Consider the following 21,426-nt stretch of genomic DNA (forward strand, 5'->3'; position numbering starts at 1 on the left):
CGTTTTCAATCACGACCTCGAAATTCAATCCTACCTTGCTTTAATCCAACGTTCGAAGCTCGATCGGCTCGCTCTTTGAGATAATTTGGTCTCCGGCAGTTCGTGAGGCTACTTGGTTCCGGTAAATCGCTTTATCTTGGTACAAATACTCAACTGCCCGAAGGGCTACGGTGCTCCAGTCGCGAGACTGGTAGCTCTCCATGAGCACCATGGACCGCGCCGCTTGTCATGTTATTTACGTCAATCGCAATACCAGCAAAGATGGATTGATTCACAGCACTTCTGGCGACAGCACATCCGATTGGGCAGCGGATGAGGCTCGTCACGTCGTACAACCTCTGCTAGATGCCTTCGGAGACGGTTCGTTCTTTCGTTATGGCGTCGCCATGAGTCATTTCCCCACTCACTAACATATTGTTCAGTTCATGTTTGCGCATCTGGAGGTGCCTGCTTAACAAAATTATTTGAATTACAAGAGGGTTCAATGCTTGACCTGAAGCCAACCCTGGTTCTCCTTGATACGCCAAACGATGACCCAGTACCTGAAGCGCGGAGAAGGGCATCGTCGCCTTCTCCTTCATGCAGTTCTTCCAACGAAAATGTCGACATCCACACACCCGACGAAGCACTATACGGTCTGGGACTGCTGCAAAAAATCATCACCGAAGCGCATTTGCGCGGTATGTCTAAACTCGTTGTACCGATTCCGGTAATAAGCAATTCCGAGGCAGGTCACCCCACAACCAACGGACAGATGACCGACGGCACAGCTGAGCAGAAGCCTTTGCCATTGGGATCGCTTGACACAAATCGTCAACTCATAAGGAGGTGCCTAGATCTAGGGGCAGTCGACGTCATCATTTGTCCAATGAGCACCAAATGTATTACAAGTCTGGAAATCTGCGCCTATCGGGCTCACAGAGATGCCGCCAAGGAACAATCAACCCTGCTGGAAATTAGACAAGGTCGAAAACGGTCGTGGGTGGGAGTCAACGAAGAGAAGCCCTTCGCATATCTTCGTGAAGCCATGGTATCCGGTCTGATGAAAGGAATATGCCGTTTAGGCACCAGTGACGACCAAATCAACAATGCTCATGTGGCCGTCTCTTCAGAACGACAATATGCCATTGCTGAGGCAATTGGAAGTTGGCGCTTCTGCGCTCACTCATTCACTGATGATGAGTTGTTGGTGGCCGCAATGGACATGTTCAGACATGCCTTAGCTATGCCAGAACTTGAGCGATGGCGGATACATGCAGGTACGTTGTACTGTTTTGGGTTGGTGTCGGTTGCCCGCATACTGACTCAGCTTCAGATCAACTAATCAGCTTCCTTGTTGCTTGCCGTGCTGCATACAATAGCTTTGTGCCTTACCACAATTTCCGTCATGTTGTGGATGTACTGCAAGCTACCTTCAATTTCCTGGTACATATCGGTGCTCTGTCGCCGTATCCTTCGGGTACCGAATCCCGTTCCATGCCAGAGAAGTCGCCTATGGCTTCTCTCATAACTCCGTTTGAAGCGTTGACGCTCCTCATCACTGCTATTGGGCATGACGTCGGACACCCTGGCGTGAACAACGGTTTTCTTGTGACACTAAATGCTCCCCTAGCACAGTTGTACAACGATCGATCTGTTTTGGAATCGTTCCATTGCGCCGCTTACTCGCAGATTCTTCGACGATACTGGCCCTCTGCCTTCGAAGACACAAAGATGCGTAACCTGATGATCAGCTCTATCTTGGCTACGGATATGGGTTTGCATTTCGACTACATGAAGAAGCTCGGAGATGTTCAAGAACGACTCCAAGCTAACAATAGCGCCGACGGTTGGAATGGCCGGCAAATTGAAGAGAACAAGTCTCTCGCTTGTTCGTTACTCATCAAATGTGCTGATATTAGCAACGTGGTATGTCTCCCCCTTGTTAATGGCGTCGTGGAGTCACCAGCTAAAAACGCAAATCTAGGCACGAAACCATGAAATAGCTTTGAAGTGGACTTACATTCTCTCAGAAGAGTTCTCCCGGCAAGCTTCGATGGAGAGTGAGCTGAGCATCCCTTCATCACTTATGACACCGCCCAAGCAAGACATGACTTCACTGGCTAAAGGCCAACTCGGCTTTATGAACCTTTTTGCCACCCCTCTATTCCAAGGCGTCGCCGACATCATGCCCGCTATGCAGTACACTGTCGACGAGCTTGAGATGAATAAGAGTCTCTTCGAGCTTAAGCTTCAACAAGAGAAAGAAAAGCAACCCCTAGATGACCCAATCAGGAGACGTCTTCTGAAGGAAGGTACATTTTCCCCAAGGACCATGAGCTTTGCTGTACCACAGGAGGAGGAGAAAGAGGAGAAGAGAGATATGACGACTCTGTTCGAGGCATTGGATCGCGGATCGGACACAACCCCTGTAGGGAACGGTGAACTACCCATGCCACGCCCGGAAAGGGATGACCTATCGCCGGCCGATAGTCAGAGGACAATGGGGCCATCAGCTGCAAACGGTGTAGCTGGGGACCACAGGGGATCGAACGGATCAGCTTCAACATTTGATGCGGTTAGAGAATTGGCCAACAGTGATCCGTTTCAGACGCAAACGAGAAGGGATTCAGCGAAGCAACGATCCAGCGAGACGACAGATGGAAGTGTTTCTGGGGCTTGCTCGGGAGATTGGGCTTCACAAGCGACAAGCGCTACAACGGGCAAGATGCCGATGTCACCAAGCACACGTGGTACGAGTATCGTGAGCGGAGATTCGACTGAACATGCCGTTGGAATTCCTAAGATCAATGTCGACTCTGCAAGTTTGAAAGACAGCTCAGGAACGCTTCGCCAGGATGGCTCACCTATCGATGACGAAACAAGATCCGATGCGAGCACGACAGGTGGAAGTATCGGCAGGGCTGAGGGCAAGTCGCTACGGAAGAAAACAAGCAGGTTCAGGATAAAGGATCTTCCCTTTTTCAGAAGGCACAAAGGCACGAATTCTCCGTCTACTGCAGACATGACTGGATGAGGTATTACAGCACTCATCGGCCAGGAGCGAAAAGAGAGGCGTGGTCAAATGATGCTTCAATGACGTGCTCATGAAGCTGGAGGGGCAACCCAGAGCGTCGGATGAGTTGAGGTGATTCTGGCTGAATATTGTGTGTTCTATAAGTTTTGTTTTGGGGGAAGGTGTTGGCCTAAGTTGCTCTAATGATTGCAGTATATACGTGTACAATATCTATGTGTGGACGGATGGACGGTGCGTCTGTTCAGAAGTCCGAGGAACAGGGGTCCAAATCAGCATCTCGAGTCACTCCAAAGGAACGGAGAAACGGACTGGGCTACTGGCGTTGGCGCAAGGCAAGGTTGGGATGGTGACGAAAGCAATGTATCAAAATCAAAGAGGACGGTGGGGGCGTGGGAAAGGGTTTATTTGGTTGTCTTGGCTTGAGTATATGGTATGGGTTGGGTATATGGTATACGGCATAGGATGATGGACGTAGTGTTGGTGTTGAGTATGGCTGTGAGGCTATGATTGCACACAAGCTGTCACATGAGATGAGATATATTATTCAATGATGAAGTACTTCGAAGCCCAAACAAAATATCGGTTCTTTATGCTCGCTAATGGAGGTGACAAGCCTTGCTTAGCTGGCTTGGAGCCCACGCCTACAAGCGACTGTGCCAAGAGAAGAAGCGTGCAGACCCCTATGTCGGCAGCATATTTCCTGTTCAATGTGATGAGTAATAGATACTAACGAGTCGATTTCCATGTGGAAATTGACTTGAGGAAAGGGTTGCAGTTAGGCATTACACGACTAAATCCCGAAGACAAAATGGTGAAAGATGATTGCTCAGAATTTCCGAGTCTCCCTGACGACCCCTGTTTGCTTGGCCCTTAGGGCGCGTATGGGACCTGTTGGTCCACCGAATCTGCAGTTCTAGAACCGTCACAGATTCTCTGGAAGAGCTTCATTGGAGTCTATGTGGCGTTAGTCTGTGGGTATGAGTGGTGTTCGTAGTGAGGGACTGGACGACCAAGATCAGGCGTGCAGTTGGGACGGTACATGGCATTCTCAACTAGCCGGGCCCCAGGGAGCAAGAAAGCTTCTGACATGAAATCAGGATGCCAAAATAAACTGGTCTAAAGGCCTGCTAAGATATACTAAACTCACCTAATTCTTTTCGTTACTTAGGATAGAGGCCCTAAGTTTTCTTGCCTCCCCTAACCGGGATACAACGTTCAGGATGAACAGCTTGGCAGCACGTGCGGACTGCTAGTGTACAAAGAATGTCTTTAGTCAATAAATGATTGAGTTTCATGACGAAAACTTTCATTTTAAATAGCTTTATAAGATGTCTTATATGGGTTGTAGTAGTTGGCATATTCGAAGTCATGGATGACAGGCCACATCTCAGTTTCCAGCCCCTGCCTGCTGCGTTGAAGACTTACATACATAGTATTGCAGCAAAAAGGCACAATTATTTGGTTGATAACCGTCCAATCAGAAGTCATACTGATTATCAACGCCAGCCAGTAGAAACTCCAGTACCGAAGGCACAGGGAGCAGATTCATGGCCTCGCTCCCATTCCCGGCTATTTCAAGGCCGTTCGAAAAGCCCTCGCCATATGAAAGACCCTGGTGCACACCGTAGTCGAAATTAAAGCCGTATGCTGGTCCAGGTACTGGGGCAGAAGATGGCTGAAGAGTTGATGGAGCATCGCCCATGATACTGGGGACACCAAGAGGATCAGGGCGCAGCGAAAACTCGGAAGCGCCCGTACGAGTAGTCGGAGACTCTTGACTTTGTTGAAAGGTCCGATCTTCAGATGATCCTAGTACATGCCCTCTCTGTCTCTTTTTCCACATAGCCCGTTCCTCAAACAGCCGCAGAAGACTCTTGGCATATATCCAATACTGTGATATATCTCGGAGTGTGTGGATAAGAGAGTCAAACATGCGGGATGACTTTGCAGCAATGAGAGGATTGGGAGAGTTGAGCTCACTGGCAATGTGCAGCAGGCTGGTGAAAAGAATGTGGACGGAAGGCAACCATAGATTGCATAACGTATTCCTTGCGCGGAGAGATTCGAAGATGGAGTTTATTGCTACGACAGCATCGCCACAGATGCTGTGATCCGTGGCAGAGTGATGTGAAACCCGGCTCGGATCTTGATGAGGCGGAGGCCGGTGGAGAAGGATAAGAAAGTTATGATACGAGAGGTGAAGAGTTGCTTGCCAAGTGTCCGGGTTGGAATGCGAGATTTGAAGACTTTGCGGCAGTTGGGTTATAAACTTAGCAAGTTCCTCATCAGCTTCCTTGGTTGCCGCTGCTCTATCGGCTTCTGTGGATCGTAAGGCTACACGTCGTCTCATGGCCGTGGAGAAGATGATGCACAGTTTTGTATGCTCGATGGCGAAAGTTGGGTTGCCATGAGGAATGCCCTGAAAATGACTTTCGTCGAGCATCGGGGTGTCCGACTCTTCTAGGTTTCTTGAACATGTTAGATGGGGATTGGTATAAGACTTTTCGTACTCACATTGCTTGCGGTCGACCAAACGACGCCGAAACCATGACGTCAAACTGAAATAGACACCACCAGAGCCGGACCCATTGACGTTTGTCTATGGTGTTCAGGGTACTGGAACGGGCGTCCCGGTGCATTCCCATTCCAAAGGCAGTGCGGGCCCCAATTCCGATCCAGTGCCATGAGTTATCAACGATATCTTCGAGGTTGTCACACTGCCATGTCAATAGGAGAGCAACTTGGAGGTACGTCTCGCGGTGCTGCTCGAAGCGGTAGTCAAAGAGCATCTTGGCTCTACGGAAGAAGGTATATGTGCTGGCCCTACAGTCTTCTCGGGTCGAGGAGAGTACATGGGCGCCGACGAGGAATATGGCGTTCAACAATGGTAAGGACACCAGTTTCGGAACGTCAGAGCCATTGTAGCTCGTCATAAATTCATCCTCATCGACAATTGGAAACCCTGGATTGACGTGGGCGAAATACGCTGTGACAAGCTCATCAGCCAAGGCTTTAGGAGGTAACTTTAGAGCTTCTTCAGGGACTGAAGGAACCTTTCTCGCAAGTCTACGCGTCCCAAAGTGCAACACGTCCTTTTGATCCCTTCGTAGAGCTCTGTGACGCACGAGATGGTTGAGATTTGAGAACTCGGTGCCGATAAAGTAGAGGCGTTCAGAACGTGAGATCTCGCCGACTTTTGGTAGGTCTTGACCGATAAAGTCAGCTAGATTGCGAGTCTCGTAGGTTTCCTCGTTCTCGGCAGAGTCTTGCATAGTTGAGGGAGAGTCATGTTGATAATGGCTAGTGCTGGAACTTGGCCGCGCAATCGGATCTACGGCCACTTCCGGCCAGAGGGCTGCCGTTGCTCTGGGTGTTGCAGGAGCTGTGAGGCATTGCGGTTGCTGTCGCTGATGGTGGTGGTGATGACGCTGAGGCTGCGGCTGTTGAGAAGAATGACGAGGCTGGAGGGGGACGGGGCTGGGACGAGAATTAGATGCGCGAGATGATCTTGTCTTTTTCTTCTCGTATATTGTGCAATTGGGCTTGTTTTGGATCTGGCAGTGAGAGCAGGGTGTGCCCTTTTCAAGGATATCACAACGGACTTTGCGTTGGTGGCAAGTTATGCAAGCTCTTCCATCTATTGTTATGTATCAGTTGAAGGTGTAAACACAAGATGATCGGTGATATTCTCAACGGGGTATCATAAACATACTGGTTCGCCGTCTACTGACAGCTGGCTGAGCATTGCCAGTTGGAGCATGGGCAGTAGTATCGCGCCTTTCGGTGGGCATTGTGATCTCGGTAGGTATAGGTATTCTATTACTGTACGCCCTTTTCGCCGAGAAGAATACTTCCGATTCGGTTGTTACGAAATGAAAGTCTGTGGACCCTCAAAGTGCCCTGAGTTACAAAAGTTCATGCCAACCTGGAAAAGGTCGAGAAGAAGTTAGTGTTCTACGGAAGGGACGAGAATAGGTAGGCAGTGTGGATCGTGCCTGCTTTATTTCGTTGTCATTGTTAAAAAGAGGAAGCATCGACTCCCAATCATTGCAGGCACTCCAGGTAGGTAGGTGGCACTCTTAAGGTCCTCAAGGTAAGATATCAAGGTGTTCTTTCTGTTCAGAGATTTATAATCATATCTCCTTTTACGGCCTTCTTGTCCTAACTTTGCAGCGCACAGAAGAGCTCTCTGTACACTCAAAGCAAATCGGCCGACCATCCGATCAGATTTCTATAGTACGTACGCCCTTGCCTCGGAGAAATTATAAACTACCTTAAGTAAAGTAACATGGAGCCACAGTTAACAAGGGGCTTTTCATTGGCGTCTCGGAAATTCCACCCAATCATTGTTTACCATTTTCTTCTCGGAAGTTATACTCTGAAACTTCTCCATTAGAGAAAATATTGAATCGGCAATGAGAACCAACCACAGAAGGATCTGACTTAGACACCATCACCAAAAACCATTGCGCCCTTCACACAAACTCGAGTCGAGCAATCACGAAAAACTAATCAGATGACGTGAGAAAAATGGCTGTGAAAGAATTTATCCATTCATATCCACCTGCTGTGGAACTGTCATGGAGAGGCAAACTATATAGATAGATGTGCCTGCAACCTCAATATAATCCATCTTCAACTTCAAGTGCACTATAAAACTCCTATATCAACCATGGGAGGAAACGAAACTCAACTATTTGGCAGCGATGCCACCATGGCTGTCTCTCCCAATGTCGACGTCGAAAAGAGACACGACTCCTCAGACGAATCTGGCTGGTCTGACACAGAATCTTGGAATCCTCTCAACCTCTCACCTATGAGAAAACTACATATTGTCATCGCCGGCTTCACGTGTACTTTCAATGGAAACTTTGGCTCTTCTATGCCCTCGGGAGCTCTCGATATCATCGCCGAGCAGTTCAGCATTACCAACCCCGTTCACCTCATACTCCTCAACTCTCTATACATGGTGGGCTATGTCCTAGGGCCTCTTCTCTTTGGGCCTCTCAGTGAATATATTGGTCGGCGGCCTGTTCTCATTGGCACTTACTTGGGATACATCGTCTTTATGCTGGCTTGTTCTGGCGCACCCAACTATGCTGCCCTCCTAGTCTTTAGGTTTCTCGGTGGCATCAACGCTGCTGCTCCAACCACTGTCATCGGAGGTCTATACGCTGATATCCTCGACGATCCTTCGACTAGAGGTAACGCCATGGCTCTTTACATGACCGTCACTACAATCGGTCCTCTCATCGGGCCCATTGTATCTGGCTTTTCATCTCCCGTCTCCTGGCGCTGGCCATTTTGGATTGCTGGCATGATGGCCATTGCAGGACTTCCTCTTATCCTTACCATCCCAGAGACTTATGCCCCCGTGCTCCATAACAAGATGGTCAAGGCGCATATCAAGAGGCGAGAGAAGGAGAACAAGAAGAACAAGACTGAGCCAACTAATGAGGAGCCCTTGGAGCTGAAGCCCTTCAACGTCCGCAAGATCTTCCTTCGACCCATGAAGCTGCTCTTTACTGAGCCTATCCTTACATCTACTTCGGTGTATCTAACTTTAGCCTACTCTGTCTTTTATCTCATGTTTCAGGCGTATCCTCGTGTTTTCCAAGGTATGTTGATATCTACCCCCAGCTCAGTCAAACGATCTAAATGTCGACTAGGATTCTATGGTCTTTCTCCCGGCATGGCAGGGCTTGCGTATATCCCATGTGAGTCTCATCCGCTATACTTGACGTCTCTATACTAACATGGCATTAGTCTGCGTTGGTGTTATACTGTCTCTGGGTGTCTTCGCAATTTATACCCGATACCATGACAGGCAAACTGCTGCTGGTGCTGATTGGACAAAGAACCATATCTATCGAAGACTTCCTCTTGCGTGCATTGCTTCTCCTTGGTGAGTTCCCCCACTGTCCCCTGTTATCAACTGCAACTGACTATCTTCAGCATGGTGATTTCTCTCTTCTGGCTCGGCTGGACGGTCTGGGACTCCATGTCTCCCATCATTCCGAGCCTCGGCGGTATATTCTTCGGCCTCGGTTTCCAGCTCCTCTTCATGGGAATGACCAACTATCTCACCGACGTGTTCCGAAGTCATTCTGCCTCTGCCCTCGGCGCTGCTGCCATGTTGCGATCTATCGGGGCCACCACGCTACCCCTCGCCGCGGACAGTATGTATAATAACTTGGGGTTTCACTGGGCGCCTTCGGTCCTCGCATTCATTGCTCTGGCGATGGGTGTCATTCCCTTTGTTTTCATCAGATATGGTGAGCGTCTGGCACGTAGTAGCAAGACTGCCAGGGAGGCGTTTGCTATCCGGGACTGAGCGATGGAGAGTCAGGGGCATTGTTCTCTGGGTTTTAATGACTTGATATCATGGAGGAAAAGGTGAAAAATACCCTGTATAGTTACATAGACGGAGTTTATCTAGACGGAAGTTATAGATTTAGGCTGGGACGCGAATATGAAATAATATTTAATCCTATCCAAATCTTCTGAAGCTTTCTTTCAATGACTCTTCGTGATATGTCACAAAATACATCACAACAGAAGGGAGAACTCAAATATTTGAACATATTTTTTTTTTTGTTCAGATTAACTAATACTGCAACGACAAGACAACGAGCAGGGAATCGTTGTAGCAAAGCAGACTTGTCCTTGTGCAAGGGAACCGCCACCAGGGCGTATCCTGTTTCCCTTCCACGCCACTTAGATACCAGCATCTTTAGCCGATGGACTCAAAGGTCCGGAGAAGGTGGAGTGCACTGCTCAGCAGTAACTGTTCCCTCCTCTCTTACAGCTACCTCTCCGCATTGCGATGAGTCGGGCAGGCCAAGCTGCGTGTTGACTCATCTGGCGCAAGAGGTTTGTAGGGAGATGATCCTACATTCTGCCCTCAGCCATCCCTGCCTTATCCCAGTCATTCCATCGACCCAAATGTGAGCAACCACAGGTTTATCCTCGAAGCGGCGTCCTCCACCGGCCGAGGCCCGTCTAGCAGGCTCAAACGGCGCAGTGGTTCTCACCTCAACTCGGCAGCGTGTGTTCATCCACATTCAGGGCGATGGTGGCACCTGCGAACAGGGCTGTTGGGTGCAGGGGATGGCTGGCTGGAGCAGATCGGGTTAGACAGAGGCTGTGCAGCTGACTCCGCCCAGCAGAGATACAGTGCCCAGCTCATTGGAAGAATCCCATGATTTCACTCCGTCTTTCCGTTCTCCTTACACCGAAGACTGAAGGTCGATCGGCGCAGGGTGGTGATCCCGTTTGACAGCCAGTGCCAAGCCTTTATGGGTATATCCCAGATATTCCCTTGGTGGCGTACGCGATGTAGTCGAGACGGCCTTACGTTCAGATGCAATGTCCTGGATCCAGTCCAGTGACCATCCTGGAGGCTAGACATCGTGCCGAATGAAGCATGAGGTTCAGTGCTCGATACTCTTTCGAAAAGAAGTCAGGTTTCGACATCAAGCCGATTATTCGTGATTCCGCTCGTAAATCGTATCATGTCTGAAAAGAAGTAGTCATTCGTCATCGAGTCGTAGAAGAGGTCGTCATTAAAATAATATCGTCGTGAATCGGGAAGTAAGCCAAAGAACGAAGCGAAGTGAGTGTCAGTTGTGTGTCGTCCTTGTTTGTAGGGGTATCTTCCAAGAAGCCTCTCTAAACCGAACAGATAAAGAAAACAGGGGGAAAAGAAGGAAAAAGAAAGTCCCGGGGATATCAGCGAAGAATCCGCAGAGAAGTTTCTGTCTCGGACTAGAGCCGAGCGTCGTGCATTGCTGCGTGTACGTCTTTTTCTTGAGAACCAAAGATGACGGAAGGAAAAAGGCCAAAGAAAACAAGCCGCCTGTATCAGATCCCTGCCCAGTTGCAAATGCATCCAAATACCCGGCCCCGGATCCAGCCATGTGGTGTTGTGGTAGATGAAAGAAAAGTCCAGAGACGATAGAGAGTTTGTGTGAACGACAGTTGAAGAGTGTTTCCCGGAGAGGAATGATAAGACCAGATTCCCCGAAACCAAAAGAACGCTTGCTATGAAGACAAAGAGAAAGATAAAAAAAATAAAATAAAAATAAAAAAAAACAATGCGAGAGGGGATATTCTTATAAAAAAAAATGGTTCGAAACACCGTTCCTGATGCAATAAAACGCCGAGATGCCGTGCCCATGATGGATGATAGTTCTATGTCGCTGCGAAATTTGAGAGCTTCAACTTTTCTCCGGGAAACGAGGAAGGGATTGGTGCAGTATTACTAGCTCGAGGTCGTCACCACTGGATAGCTGTCCTGGGGCCCTGGTTGTCACATGATGGTCGCATACTCTTGGTACCGATCCCAGCCAAAGCCTCCCAAACCGCCCATGCCTCCCATTCCTGTCATGCCCATGCCGACGCCACATTGAGCAGGGGCGAGCATACTAGGAAGAGGGAGGGCGGGGATGGGTGCTGTCACTTGAGGCGAGCTCCAGAAGAAGCCGGCCGTAGAGTGAGGCTGGGTGAAGGCGGGAGTAGGTGACAGATCATCCATGGTCATGGGTGCCCAGATAGGACTTGTGTTTGAGTCGGCCGATGATGTGACGCTGGGGCTTGAGGGAAGCACCCTCCATGAGTCAACAGCAGCAAGATTGCCGTGGAGACCATGTTGCGACCACATGTTGTTGACAGGAGAGCTAGGGAGCAGTGTAGGTTGTCGGACAACTTCGACGACACGAGGAGGGGGAGGAGGTAGCAGGGGCTTCATAAGAGCACTGATGCAGTTCTTGACCTCCTCGCTCTTGCCGCAGAGGAGTTCACCAGCGCCCTCCTCCTCGAGACCCTCAAGAGCAGAGACGTGGGTGCGGAAGACAAACTTGTTGATGTCTTGAACAAAATCGTCGTGAAGCTTCTTGCATTGCTGCTCCTTGTCTGTCCAGTCGTATGTGTTGGCCTTTGCATCGACACAGTGAATTTCCTTGTGGTACTCGACGAGAGCATCGATGGTGTCCTTGGTGAGCTTGTAGGCGACCTCATTTCGCAGAACCATGTCGACATGGACAATGTAAGCCTCAACATGTACGAGCTCGTAGTTCATGATGGCCTCGACCAGAGGGTTGCTGGCATCACGCTTGAAGTCTGACTCGGGGGTCTTGGGCAGCATGAGAGAGGTCAAGGTCCAGATGGCGTTCGGTGATGAGAGAGTCTCGGTAAGACACCGCTGATGCTGGGGTACAGAGTTGAGAGGACGCTTGACTCGGTTGATGCGCTTGAGAGTCTGTGTAAGCCAAGGCTCGACTTTTGAACCCAAGACAACGTTGACTGATGAAGCCCGGGGAGCGAAAGCGGCGGCCGATGCCGGAAGTAGTTGGACGGGCATGTTAGTGAAGCGAAGCGGAGCGGAGCGCAGGGGTGTCTACGTCTATCGCTAGGGCGGAACGGGGGGCGGGTATCGTAGAACGGTAACGGGACGTTTTAATAAACGTCAAACGTCGGCGTTGGGCGTTGCGTTTATCGCTGGTTGAAGGCGGAATACGGTGCAAGTGATATCGAACAATAATATATCAAAAAGGGAAACGTCGGAAGACGGAGCAGAGCAGGGATTCGGAGTAGATTGGTAGATAGGATAGTAGAGGTTGATGGCGGTACTATAATATTATCTTGTCTGATCTTTTGAGGTGAAATCGCCTGCTAAGCTGCCGCAACCGAGTAAGAAGAAAGAGAACGTAGGACGAATTGCTCGTAAAGAAGGAAGAAGAAGAGGGAAGGGGAAATGGAGGGTGCAGGTGGTGTGGGGAGATGATATACTTTGGGGTTGGGTAGTAGGTGGTGGTGGTGGTGGGTAACTTAAAAGCCGCTGGTGGTGCTGATGCCGGTGAAGTCGGAGCGGGGACTGATGAGCTAAAAGGCAGCCCTGTATTTAGTATTCTAGTGAAGTGGCTATAGGCGGCGGCCCACTGTTGGAGGGAGCCAAGCCACCTCACTCACCAAGTCACCTTACAGGTCATGACGGGCACCGACCTCCAAGCCCGCCCCGGGCAGCGTAAGCCTGACTGACTCTTTGGCCTCTTCCACATCTGCGATGCATCTGCAGCTGCACGGCACACTGACCATGTCCGGGGTGTCTCGGAGGGTGTGCAATATTCAGGTCAGGTTCTGCATGTTTGCTCGGAGGAGGCGTGCGGCTGTGTTGACCTGCATATGCTGGCTTACCCAAGAGGCAATACTTGCTGTACCTTGCGTATCGTACGCTGAGAGTCTGTAGCATCCTATCCATGGATACCTTGACAGCTGAAAGAATGCAAGCAGACGGCACAAAATAATCGGTTTTTGTTTTTTTCTTTCTCAGACTGTTGCTATAGTCTATAGGGCATTTGCATTGACTCACAGCGCGTGAATAAACCCTGGTCTAGGTACTCACGTAGGGCAAAAAAACTGGGAAGAGGTTTTTGCTGTGTGGGTGTGGCGTTCTATTCAAGTACCAGTACTTGGAGTGCTGTTTGTGTCCATGTACCTGCTTCTAAGCCTGCCTGCCCATCACTCACATCACAAATGTCTGTCTCTTGGATCAAACACCTCCTCATCATTGTTGCAATACAGCTTGGGCAATTGAACAGCAGGCTTCAAGCAGTATCTGATCTCGACTCTATGAATCAATATCACTTCCCCCCCTCCCACAAATCTCACCATTTGGCGTCTTACCACACTTCAACGCCTAGACCATGCCCTGCCCTAGGCGCTCTCCTGTCAGGAAACAGGAAACGAAACAAACGCCGGCGCTTCATCATATTCCCTGTCTTTGATCCTGGTCTCTTATCAATGCCGTCCTTTCCACCAGTCTAGTTTATATGTGTCCGTGTACGCACCTTGATCAGAGACCAGGCCTGGCCCCTGCGCAGTATACTTCCTCTAACTGATATGGACCTTTAACGAAACCACACTTGATAGTTTATTAGCAGAAAAAAGTTGAAAAGTGACAAGCTATGTTGCTGCAGCTTCGTGTTTAGTCCTCGCTAGTAGGCCACTTTTACCCTCACATAAACCCAGAACAGACTGATCACCCAGGTCGGTACGCTTCATGGCGAAATTATGCGACCTGCTCCTGGGCCGATCGATGGTTGATGAGTCCTCCCACTCTGTTTCATTCTAGTCCCGTACGTGGTAGGCTCCTTGCCCTTCAGCATATTTTGTTGCACTGCCTGCCGAGTGTTTCCGTAGTCCACCATCGCAAGCATATAGAAACCTTTGAGGAGGGGAACTTTGAAGCGCCGCTTATGCGGGCTTCAGAATTCAGTAAAGCCTCGAGGGCGGATCTGGCCGTTTCCACAGAAGACACTGGTGTTTTCGCTCATTCGTGCCCTCACTCTCAGTGAGATGGGGCGAGCAGAGACATTCATGCGCTCCGGTATCCCGCGTTCCACAAGTTACCACCCGAGGAGCTCGCACGACTCGTCCATCACATCCTAATCGACGCTACGCTCGGTGAGATCAAACGTCAATATTGTGCTCGGGGCTGGCTGATGCCCCAGGATCTTCAGCTGGCGAAATGATGGTAATAACAATGTCATTACGATTCTGTCAATGGAATTCAACGGACGCTTTGTCCAGGAGCATCTTATGAGATGACCTGCATGCGCATACGCATACGCATGAGATGGCACTTGCACTAGATAGGTAGCAGACGCACGAATGCTCGGCTTTTCGAAGCAGTTGCATGCATTCTGTAGTTGGTTTAGTTCCCAGTATCACACCCGCCTCCGTGATGTGAGCCACTATTCCCCTGCCGTGAATACTATCATGAATTTTTCGACGGGTCATGCCTTGAGCAGTGAGGGAATTACACTATCACGACTACCAAAGCAGCCCTGTGCTTCTGTGCCCCTAGGACTTGCCCTGATCCCCGTTCTCCGCCCTATTCCTCAGCATTGATGGATATCTAAGGGGTATCTTCACCTTCAACGGCTCGGGTCCCATAAGGTAGCGGTCGCTCCCGTCGTTCCCGTCTCGTCTTTAAGGAGAAAACAGGCTTCTCACGATGTGGTTGGCCATGAAACTTCATCCTGTCGCTTCAAGAGTCCAAAGTCCAGGGACATGATCCATGCATCTTGGAAACTCTGTGCCTGGATACCAGAAAGGAGAGGACACTTCTCCAAATGTGAGGAAAGGGAAGGAGCACGGGGGCTAGATCAGGAGCCAGGGGGGCTCCCAAAAGACTGGAGAGGAATGAGAGCCCGTCGATGTCCTGGTACGAAGAAGAGTCATCCATGCTAGTGTCAGACATGAGGTGAGGCTCTCGTGAAAGTGCTCCTACAGTCTGTGATTGGCTCAGATCTCAGCAATATGAACCAATCAGAGCTAGGGGCACTTCTCGGCCCAAGTCGCTATAGCCAATCATCGTTCAGAGATGGCTCAAGACAAAGAGAGCTGGGAAGACCAGGCAAAGGGTCATGGAGTCGACGGAAAAGCCAGTCCCAAAGTGGAATATGAGTGACTTTGACAAGCCCATAATCTCTTCAGGAGGCGCCTGGCCCTTTGTGAGGAGTTTGCATCGGAGTCAAAAAAGGGCTGTCCTGTCTCGTCTTGGCCCGATCCGCTATGGACTTTTGGAGACGTGATGCATTCCAGAGAACGGGCACCAGGGCCCAATATCAAGGTGACCCCCTGTTTATTCTTGGAGAAAATGGCATAGGTAAGGGGTCCGGTCACCCTTTTCCGTCCTGTTGTTGGAGCTCGTGGTGCGGTTCTAGAAGGATCACAGCATCAGGTAATCTACCCTTACATGAACGCGTGGCCAATGACCTTGCCTCAGGCCATGAGTACTAGATGATGGTGAAATGAATGATATATACGACGCGCTCAGAGACGCGTAGTCAAAGGAGGTTGATTGCACGTCAATCACCGACTGTGAGTGTGTAGGTACATAGTATGTCTTAGAGCTTGGGTCCGAAGATGGATGGATGGCTGGCTGGATGGATCCACTGATCGCTCGGCCGCGCGCCGGAACCAAGACTCCAAGGGAAGAAAGAATTAGCAGATGCACGTGCAACTTTCAAAGTGCCTTCTGAAAAGTACCGATACCAGGTGCTGAAAAGACAGTGGTATTGGGAAAAAGAGAGAGAGGGAACAAGGAACCCTAGAAAATGGATCCAGGTGTGCCACTAGCCCGGTATTGTGGCGCAGTCTTCGTAGGTACCCTGTACTATTTTTGGACTTAAAAGCGCTTGTCACTATTGGGTACGTATTTCTGATGCATGTTACGTTGATTTAGTAGTATCGAAGTTTGATAGATCTAAAGACGGAGGATCTACAATTCTTCAATTCTGCCTTTCCTCTACAGGGCCTGATACTGCATGAATATGTATGCACGCAGGCACATGGGAAATGCAAGCGACGGAGAAGCCCGTTTCCGTTCTTCAGAGGTGGTCGCTCACTCGTAGCCCGCAGGACTTTTATCCTATATTCGTCATAAGTCACATGGAAATGTCAGGTCGCATTTTGTTTCATGGGCTCTATATGGTACGCTACCATTGTAATAGTGTGTGACTGCTAGAACCCCAGGTTTCACAACGTCTCTGTAGCCGCCCTGGGTGAGGCAAAAAAAGCTAGGACTTCTATCCTAAGTGGCAAAAATACTTAGGCAGGTTCAGCATGACTTGTTTAGTCTTTCAACTGGTTATTTCTGGCACCTCGATCCAGGGTCAGAAGTTTCTCTGCTCCCTGGGGCCGCCATCGGAAAACTGTCATGCCGAGGTGACGTCGCTGGATAGTCACGGGGTTCACAGAGCACGGCTCGCTTTATGGTTTTGCTTAGATACATGGCAGTTCGAGTTGGCGAGATTAATACATGGTCAGACATGACGACAGGAAGCCTCGCAGCGTATGTTCGCCCAGTGACCTGCTCGATAGCTTGATCAGCTACCTCATCAGCTGGAACGTAGCCCTGCAACTAGCCATGCGGCCATGCCCTTCGCCCTCTCAATTGTGGCCATAGCTATTTGGTTGTGAAAAGGTATTGACTTCATCATCCGTGTTTCTAGGGTAGGAGAAATGCCAAGTTACACGACTACCTACGCCCAGGATAAACTTTCTTTGTAAATTGGTATTTCCGTACTACTAGCCCCGATCCACTGGTTCTAAACTCTGGGAATGCAGATCAATGTTGCCAAAAATAACGTGAATTTCAAAACTCGAACATCAATGATGAATTTTAATGGGTTTGCTAAGTTTGCTAGTATTGAGAGGCCGGAGCGGCGCGGACCTGATGACGGCGAAAAGGACCCACTCAAACCGAACGGCCACTTGGCGGACAAGTCCGTAAAGTGGCTGAAATGTCAAGGATATCGATCCTAATTAGGAAATGCACCCGGCATGAGTTTGAAAGATTGGAAGATTGACCCGCATTTTCCCTTACCGACTTTGTTAGTCAACGACAAAGTATTTTCGCATACAGCTTGACAACATGCTTGACGGAGAACACAGGATGGCATTGAAGAAATCTGACGGCTAATCACTAATACTACAGACACTCCCGGGCTTCTACGAGTGCTAGTGCTTGTGGCTGTCGTAGATCTTAGGTTCAGTGCGTACCTAGACAGGGCTGAAGTGGTATTCGAATAGCACCAAAAGACTAAGGCATGTATATCGGAACTCATATTGATCGATTTGTTGTTGTATCTTGAGATACTCTAAATTCTGTAAACCACAAACAGGTACTATGAAAATTCCGACCTCGTATACCCCTGCTTGTCACTCTTGCGTTGGGAATTACAACGATGGCAGCCATTGATCGAAGCATGACGTCGATATCTGAATCAATCTCACACCTAATCTTCAAAGCGTCATCTTGACTCACAAACATAATAGTGACAGTGACAGCGACACCGCTTGTCAATTGTCCCTTGAACAGCTGAGCACAACTCACTCACTAATGCCGCTGATCCTGGCCCGGCATTGGATTAAAGTCGGACGTGGCTTGCAGATCTCCGGGTGGCTGTGCTCGCTTGTGGCGTGCCGTTCCCCGCACTGGAACCTTTATCCTCTCAAAAGGCAGGAGGCCTACGCTACCGGTGCTACCGAGAACCCCAAGACCGTTGAGAGCCTCACTTGAAGCTCCATCCAAGACGTGGCACCAGCAACCGCTCCCTTGGGTACGGGCTAGGGCTCTTGAAACGCCGATAGTTACTTTTTCAATGTCTGCTGGTTTGAGGGTTGCCTAGTTCTCAAGTCACCAACCAAGTTTAGTATGTTGATACCCTATATCCGAGGATCCAAGGATGCAAATAGTCTAAGCGAAGCTGTTTTGCCTCACTTGTACTGTACACTCACCTCACTTACACCCCATAACTCGTTGTCTATACGTTGGCCACATGACATGACCGCGGCTCAAGCCTCGTTGCATCCCTGGAAGAATGTCTTTGGTGGTATTTCAAGCGGGATTTGTTTCGGACATGAAATGACTCCGAGTCTATGCGTGGAGCAAACCAACGAATCCAAGAATTGCCGACGGAAGCAAAGCCTTCACTAGTCCTTGTTTACGAGTTAATGGCACTTCGTTGCTAGGAAATGCGGTGTTCAGGGGCAAGTTGACTAATGCGGACTCGAAGACCAGCCAAGGTATTGTACTGTACCGTCGGCTATGGCTCTATCAAATCCCCTGCATGTCTCTCGGGAGATAACGTCCAGTCATTGATAGGATAACAATGACATTACACACAGATACAGCTACAGCTATATCGCTTCTGCTATCTTGCCATATCACAATCACTATCCGTCACGCCCTCAGGTCTGCGTCCACGCCGCGTGATATCCAATCCGCAATGGCCATAATGGTGATCATGGGATTCACGCCACTGGCACTGGGAAACACGCTTCCATCTGCGACGTACAGGTTATCCGTGCCCCAGACCCTTCCCTTCTCGTCAACCACGCCCTCGTCGCTGCTCGCGCTCATACGGCACGTGCCCATCTGATGGGCTGAGCTCCAAGGGGCCGTCGGTGGTTTGTTGCCCACTTCGCGGACGCGGTCGAGCCAGGCGGCAAAGGCTGGGTCGGTAGTCTCTGGATCGGCCACTGAGCCTTTGGAGTCGAGCGAATGCTCCGAGGACGCCTCTCCCCTGCGCACAAAGGGCTCCAGACCCTTGAGAAGAGGACGTATCTCGACTGCTCCCGTGACATAGCAGATCTTGGCCAGAGCCTCCACTCCCTGGATGGTATGGGCTCGATCAAAGTCCGAGGGAGTATAGTCAATGCGAGGTCGACCAGTCGTAGGGTCTGGAAAGACGCTGCCTGCGTCACGATCTCTGGTCAACGATATCCAGGCGTTCATGTGACGCAACTTTGTCATATGGAGTTTTGCATCTAGGCCGCTGGTCCATGATGGCTGCGACAGGATTGTGAATGGCTATGACGAGTTAGGATGATTCGACGACAGTACTGGATTTGTTACTCACCACCATACACGTCGTCTCCAGCTTCGTTCCGTATCCACTACCGTCGACGTTGTCAAACTGGGGACAGTAGCTGGTGATAATGCCTCCCTCCCAAGGTATCGTTTCTTCCTTCCATACTGCTGTGACGAAGTTGCAAGGATGAAGGTGCAAATTAGCTCCCACATTCGGATTCTAGACGAGTTAGCCAATAACCTCTATTCACTGCTGATAGGGGCACGCACAGTAATACCGCTGTTCTTGAGGACGATCGGGCTCCATAATGAGCCGGCTGCAAGGATCACCTTCTTGGCCCTGACTATGACCCGTCTCTTGATTCTGTTGTTCGAATCACTCATGTCTCCTGCACTATCTCTCGACACCCACTCCCCCTCGATGCCAATGGCAGTCTGCCCGTCATAATCAAACAGGATCTTGTCGACCTGAAATCCTTCCATGAACTGAGCGCCGGCCTTGGCAGCATCCGGCAACCAGCTCACAGCTGGCCCTCGCTTTTCGGCCAGACCACAGCCAAGGTGACACTGGCCGCAGAAGTGCTCCCTACCTCCCGTGTTGACAGGAGCTGGACGTGCCGTCCAGCCGAGCTTGCTTGAGCCATTTAGAAGGACTCTGTTTCGGTGATTGTGGCGTATCTGGTCAGTGCCAGCCCCTTGAAACTCCCACACACGGTCTAGACACTCGTCGAACTCTGCGGATGTGAAGAAAGGAAGGCCCTCATCCGCCCATTCCTCTCGCACAAAGTCTTGAGGCTTGAGACATACGCTCCAATTGACGGTACCTCCTCCACCCCATGCACTGCCAGAAGTGACGGTACAACCAGAGTCTTCCGTCATAAAGAAGCCTGCGTTGTCGTAGAGATGAGCGCAGGCGGCATCTTGAGCCATGGGGAGGTGTGTGGAGGGATAGTGATAGGCCTTATCCACGACGATGACTTTGTGGCCAGCCTCTGCTAGATTCTTGGCACAGACACCTCCACCGCAGCCGGAACCGATGATGACAACGTCGGTCTCGATGGCATGTGCGTCGTCGCCGGGCTCGATCTGGAGAAAGTCATACTCGAAGGTTTCCTTGGGTTGCCAGTCCTTGGGGGCATCTGAGTAGCCCGAGAGCTGGTAGAGAGCCGAACTGGTCTGAGAATATGCCTTGAAAGACATGGCAGACATCGTTTTGGCCAGAGTGGACCAGCGTTCTTTGGGAGATGTGACCCATGATTTGAGGATGGCTTCGCGGACGTGGGCAGGCTGGTTGTATATGGGTTGCCAGTAGCCGGTGATGAAGTAGCTACCAGGACGGGTGCTTGAGAAAAATATTTAGTGACGTGAAACAAATGGAAACATGGCCCGTCTAGCTGTACTCACGACATCAAGCTCAATAACCCGGCAAGGCGTTTGAGTTGGTCGGGTGGGGAGATGGCCAGGGTCCTCATGAGGTTATCTCTAAAGCGAGCATCATTGACAGGCCTATCACGGAGAAAGGCACGGATATTGTCTCTAGTGGCTGGGGCTGCCAGAGCCTCGGCACTACGATCGAGGACAGCATTGACTTCATGGTCTGGAAGCTGAATCTGACCCTGATAGTCGGTCACATCAGACTCTGAGGTGATGGAGGGCAAGACACCGTCGACAAGTGCAAAGAAAACGTCCCATTGAATAGGAGAGAAGAAGTCGTTTGGTGGAGCATCGGGCAAAGCTGTGGCAATAGGAGCCTGAGGAAGAGGAGAAATCGGTTGTGGAACGGTCATGATATGATGATGGTCAAAATGAGGGAAGCAGTTAGACGAGGAGAGGGTTTGAGACGATTCTGTCTCACATTCACTTCACACAAGACCAAGGCGTTCATCAACTTATGTACGTATGAGACCAGCAGTTGAAGAGAGAACGTCTGGCCCGTGCCACTAGGGGACTAGTTTAGGTGACCCGGGACTGGGGGGTCACTGGGCGAGCTGGGGTAGAGCCTAGAGCCTGGAGGTAGCAAGCAACTAAC

At 50.1% G+C, this 21,426-nt stretch overlaps 5 protein-coding genes across 5 annotated transcripts; 2 read left to right on the top strand and 3 right to left on the bottom strand.

Moving 5' to 3' along the window:
* Positions 1 to 21: 21 nt before the first annotated feature.
* On the top strand, positions 22 to 3,107 carry FOBCDRAFT_22484 (uncharacterized protein). The gene is made up of 4 exons (XM_031176370.3): positions 22 to 360; positions 423 to 1,259; positions 1,316 to 1,908; positions 1,967 to 3,107. The coding sequence occupies exons 1-4, from the start codon at positions 201 to 203 to the stop codon at positions 3,014 to 3,016; spliced, it is 2,640 nt and encodes an 879-aa protein (XP_031047503.3). The 5' UTR covers positions 22 to 200; the 3' UTR covers positions 3,017 to 3,107.
* Positions 3,108 to 4,338: 1,231 nt separating this feature from the next.
* Positions 4,339 to 6,957, bottom strand: FOBCDRAFT_258428 (fungal-specific transcription factor domain-containing protein). The gene is made up of 3 exons (XM_031176375.3): positions 6,729 to 6,957; positions 5,531 to 6,653; positions 4,339 to 5,484 (listed from the first exon to the last, which is right to left on the bottom strand). The coding sequence occupies exons 1-3, from the start codon at positions 6,805 to 6,807 to the stop codon at positions 4,494 to 4,496; spliced, it is 2,193 nt and encodes a 730-aa protein (XP_031047508.2). The 5' UTR covers positions 6,808 to 6,957; the 3' UTR covers positions 4,339 to 4,493.
* Positions 6,958 to 7,730: 773 nt separating this feature from the next.
* Positions 7,731 to 9,350, top strand: FOBCDRAFT_237937 (major facilitator superfamily domain-containing protein; the record flags this gene model as incomplete). Its single annotated transcript, XM_031176376.3, has 4 exons — positions 7,731 to 8,634; positions 8,686 to 8,733; positions 8,783 to 8,921; positions 8,972 to 9,350. The coding sequence occupies 4 exons, from the start codon at positions 7,731 to 7,733 to the stop codon at positions 9,348 to 9,350; spliced, it is 1,470 nt and encodes a 489-aa protein (XP_031047509.3).
* A 1,781-nt stretch (positions 9,351 to 11,131) lies between these two features.
* FOBCDRAFT_22506 (uncharacterized protein) lies at positions 11,132 to 12,511 on the bottom strand. Its single transcript, XM_054703804.2, has one exon. The coding sequence runs from the start codon at positions 12,375 to 12,377 to the stop codon at positions 11,328 to 11,330; it is 1,050 nt and encodes a 349-aa protein (XP_054559779.1). The 5' UTR covers positions 12,378 to 12,511; the 3' UTR covers positions 11,132 to 11,327.
* A 6,133-nt stretch (positions 12,512 to 18,644) lies between these two features.
* Positions 18,645 to 21,184, bottom strand: FOBCDRAFT_290153 (uncharacterized protein; the record flags this gene model as incomplete). The annotated part of the gene is made up of 4 exons (XM_031176378.3): positions 18,645 to 19,397; positions 19,447 to 19,617; positions 19,668 to 20,739; positions 20,802 to 21,184. 4 exons carry the CDS (start codon positions 21,182 to 21,184, stop codon positions 18,768 to 18,770), a joined length of 2,256 nt encoding a protein of 751 aa, XP_031047511.1. The 3' UTR covers positions 18,645 to 18,767.
* Positions 21,185 to 21,426: the final 242 nt, after the last annotated feature.

This window comes from Fusarium oxysporum, chromosome III, assembly GCF_013085055.1.
Source record: "Fusarium oxysporum Fo47 chromosome III, complete sequence".
NCBI classification, from domain to species: Eukaryota; Fungi; Ascomycota; class Sordariomycetes; order Hypocreales; family Nectriaceae; genus Fusarium; species Fusarium oxysporum.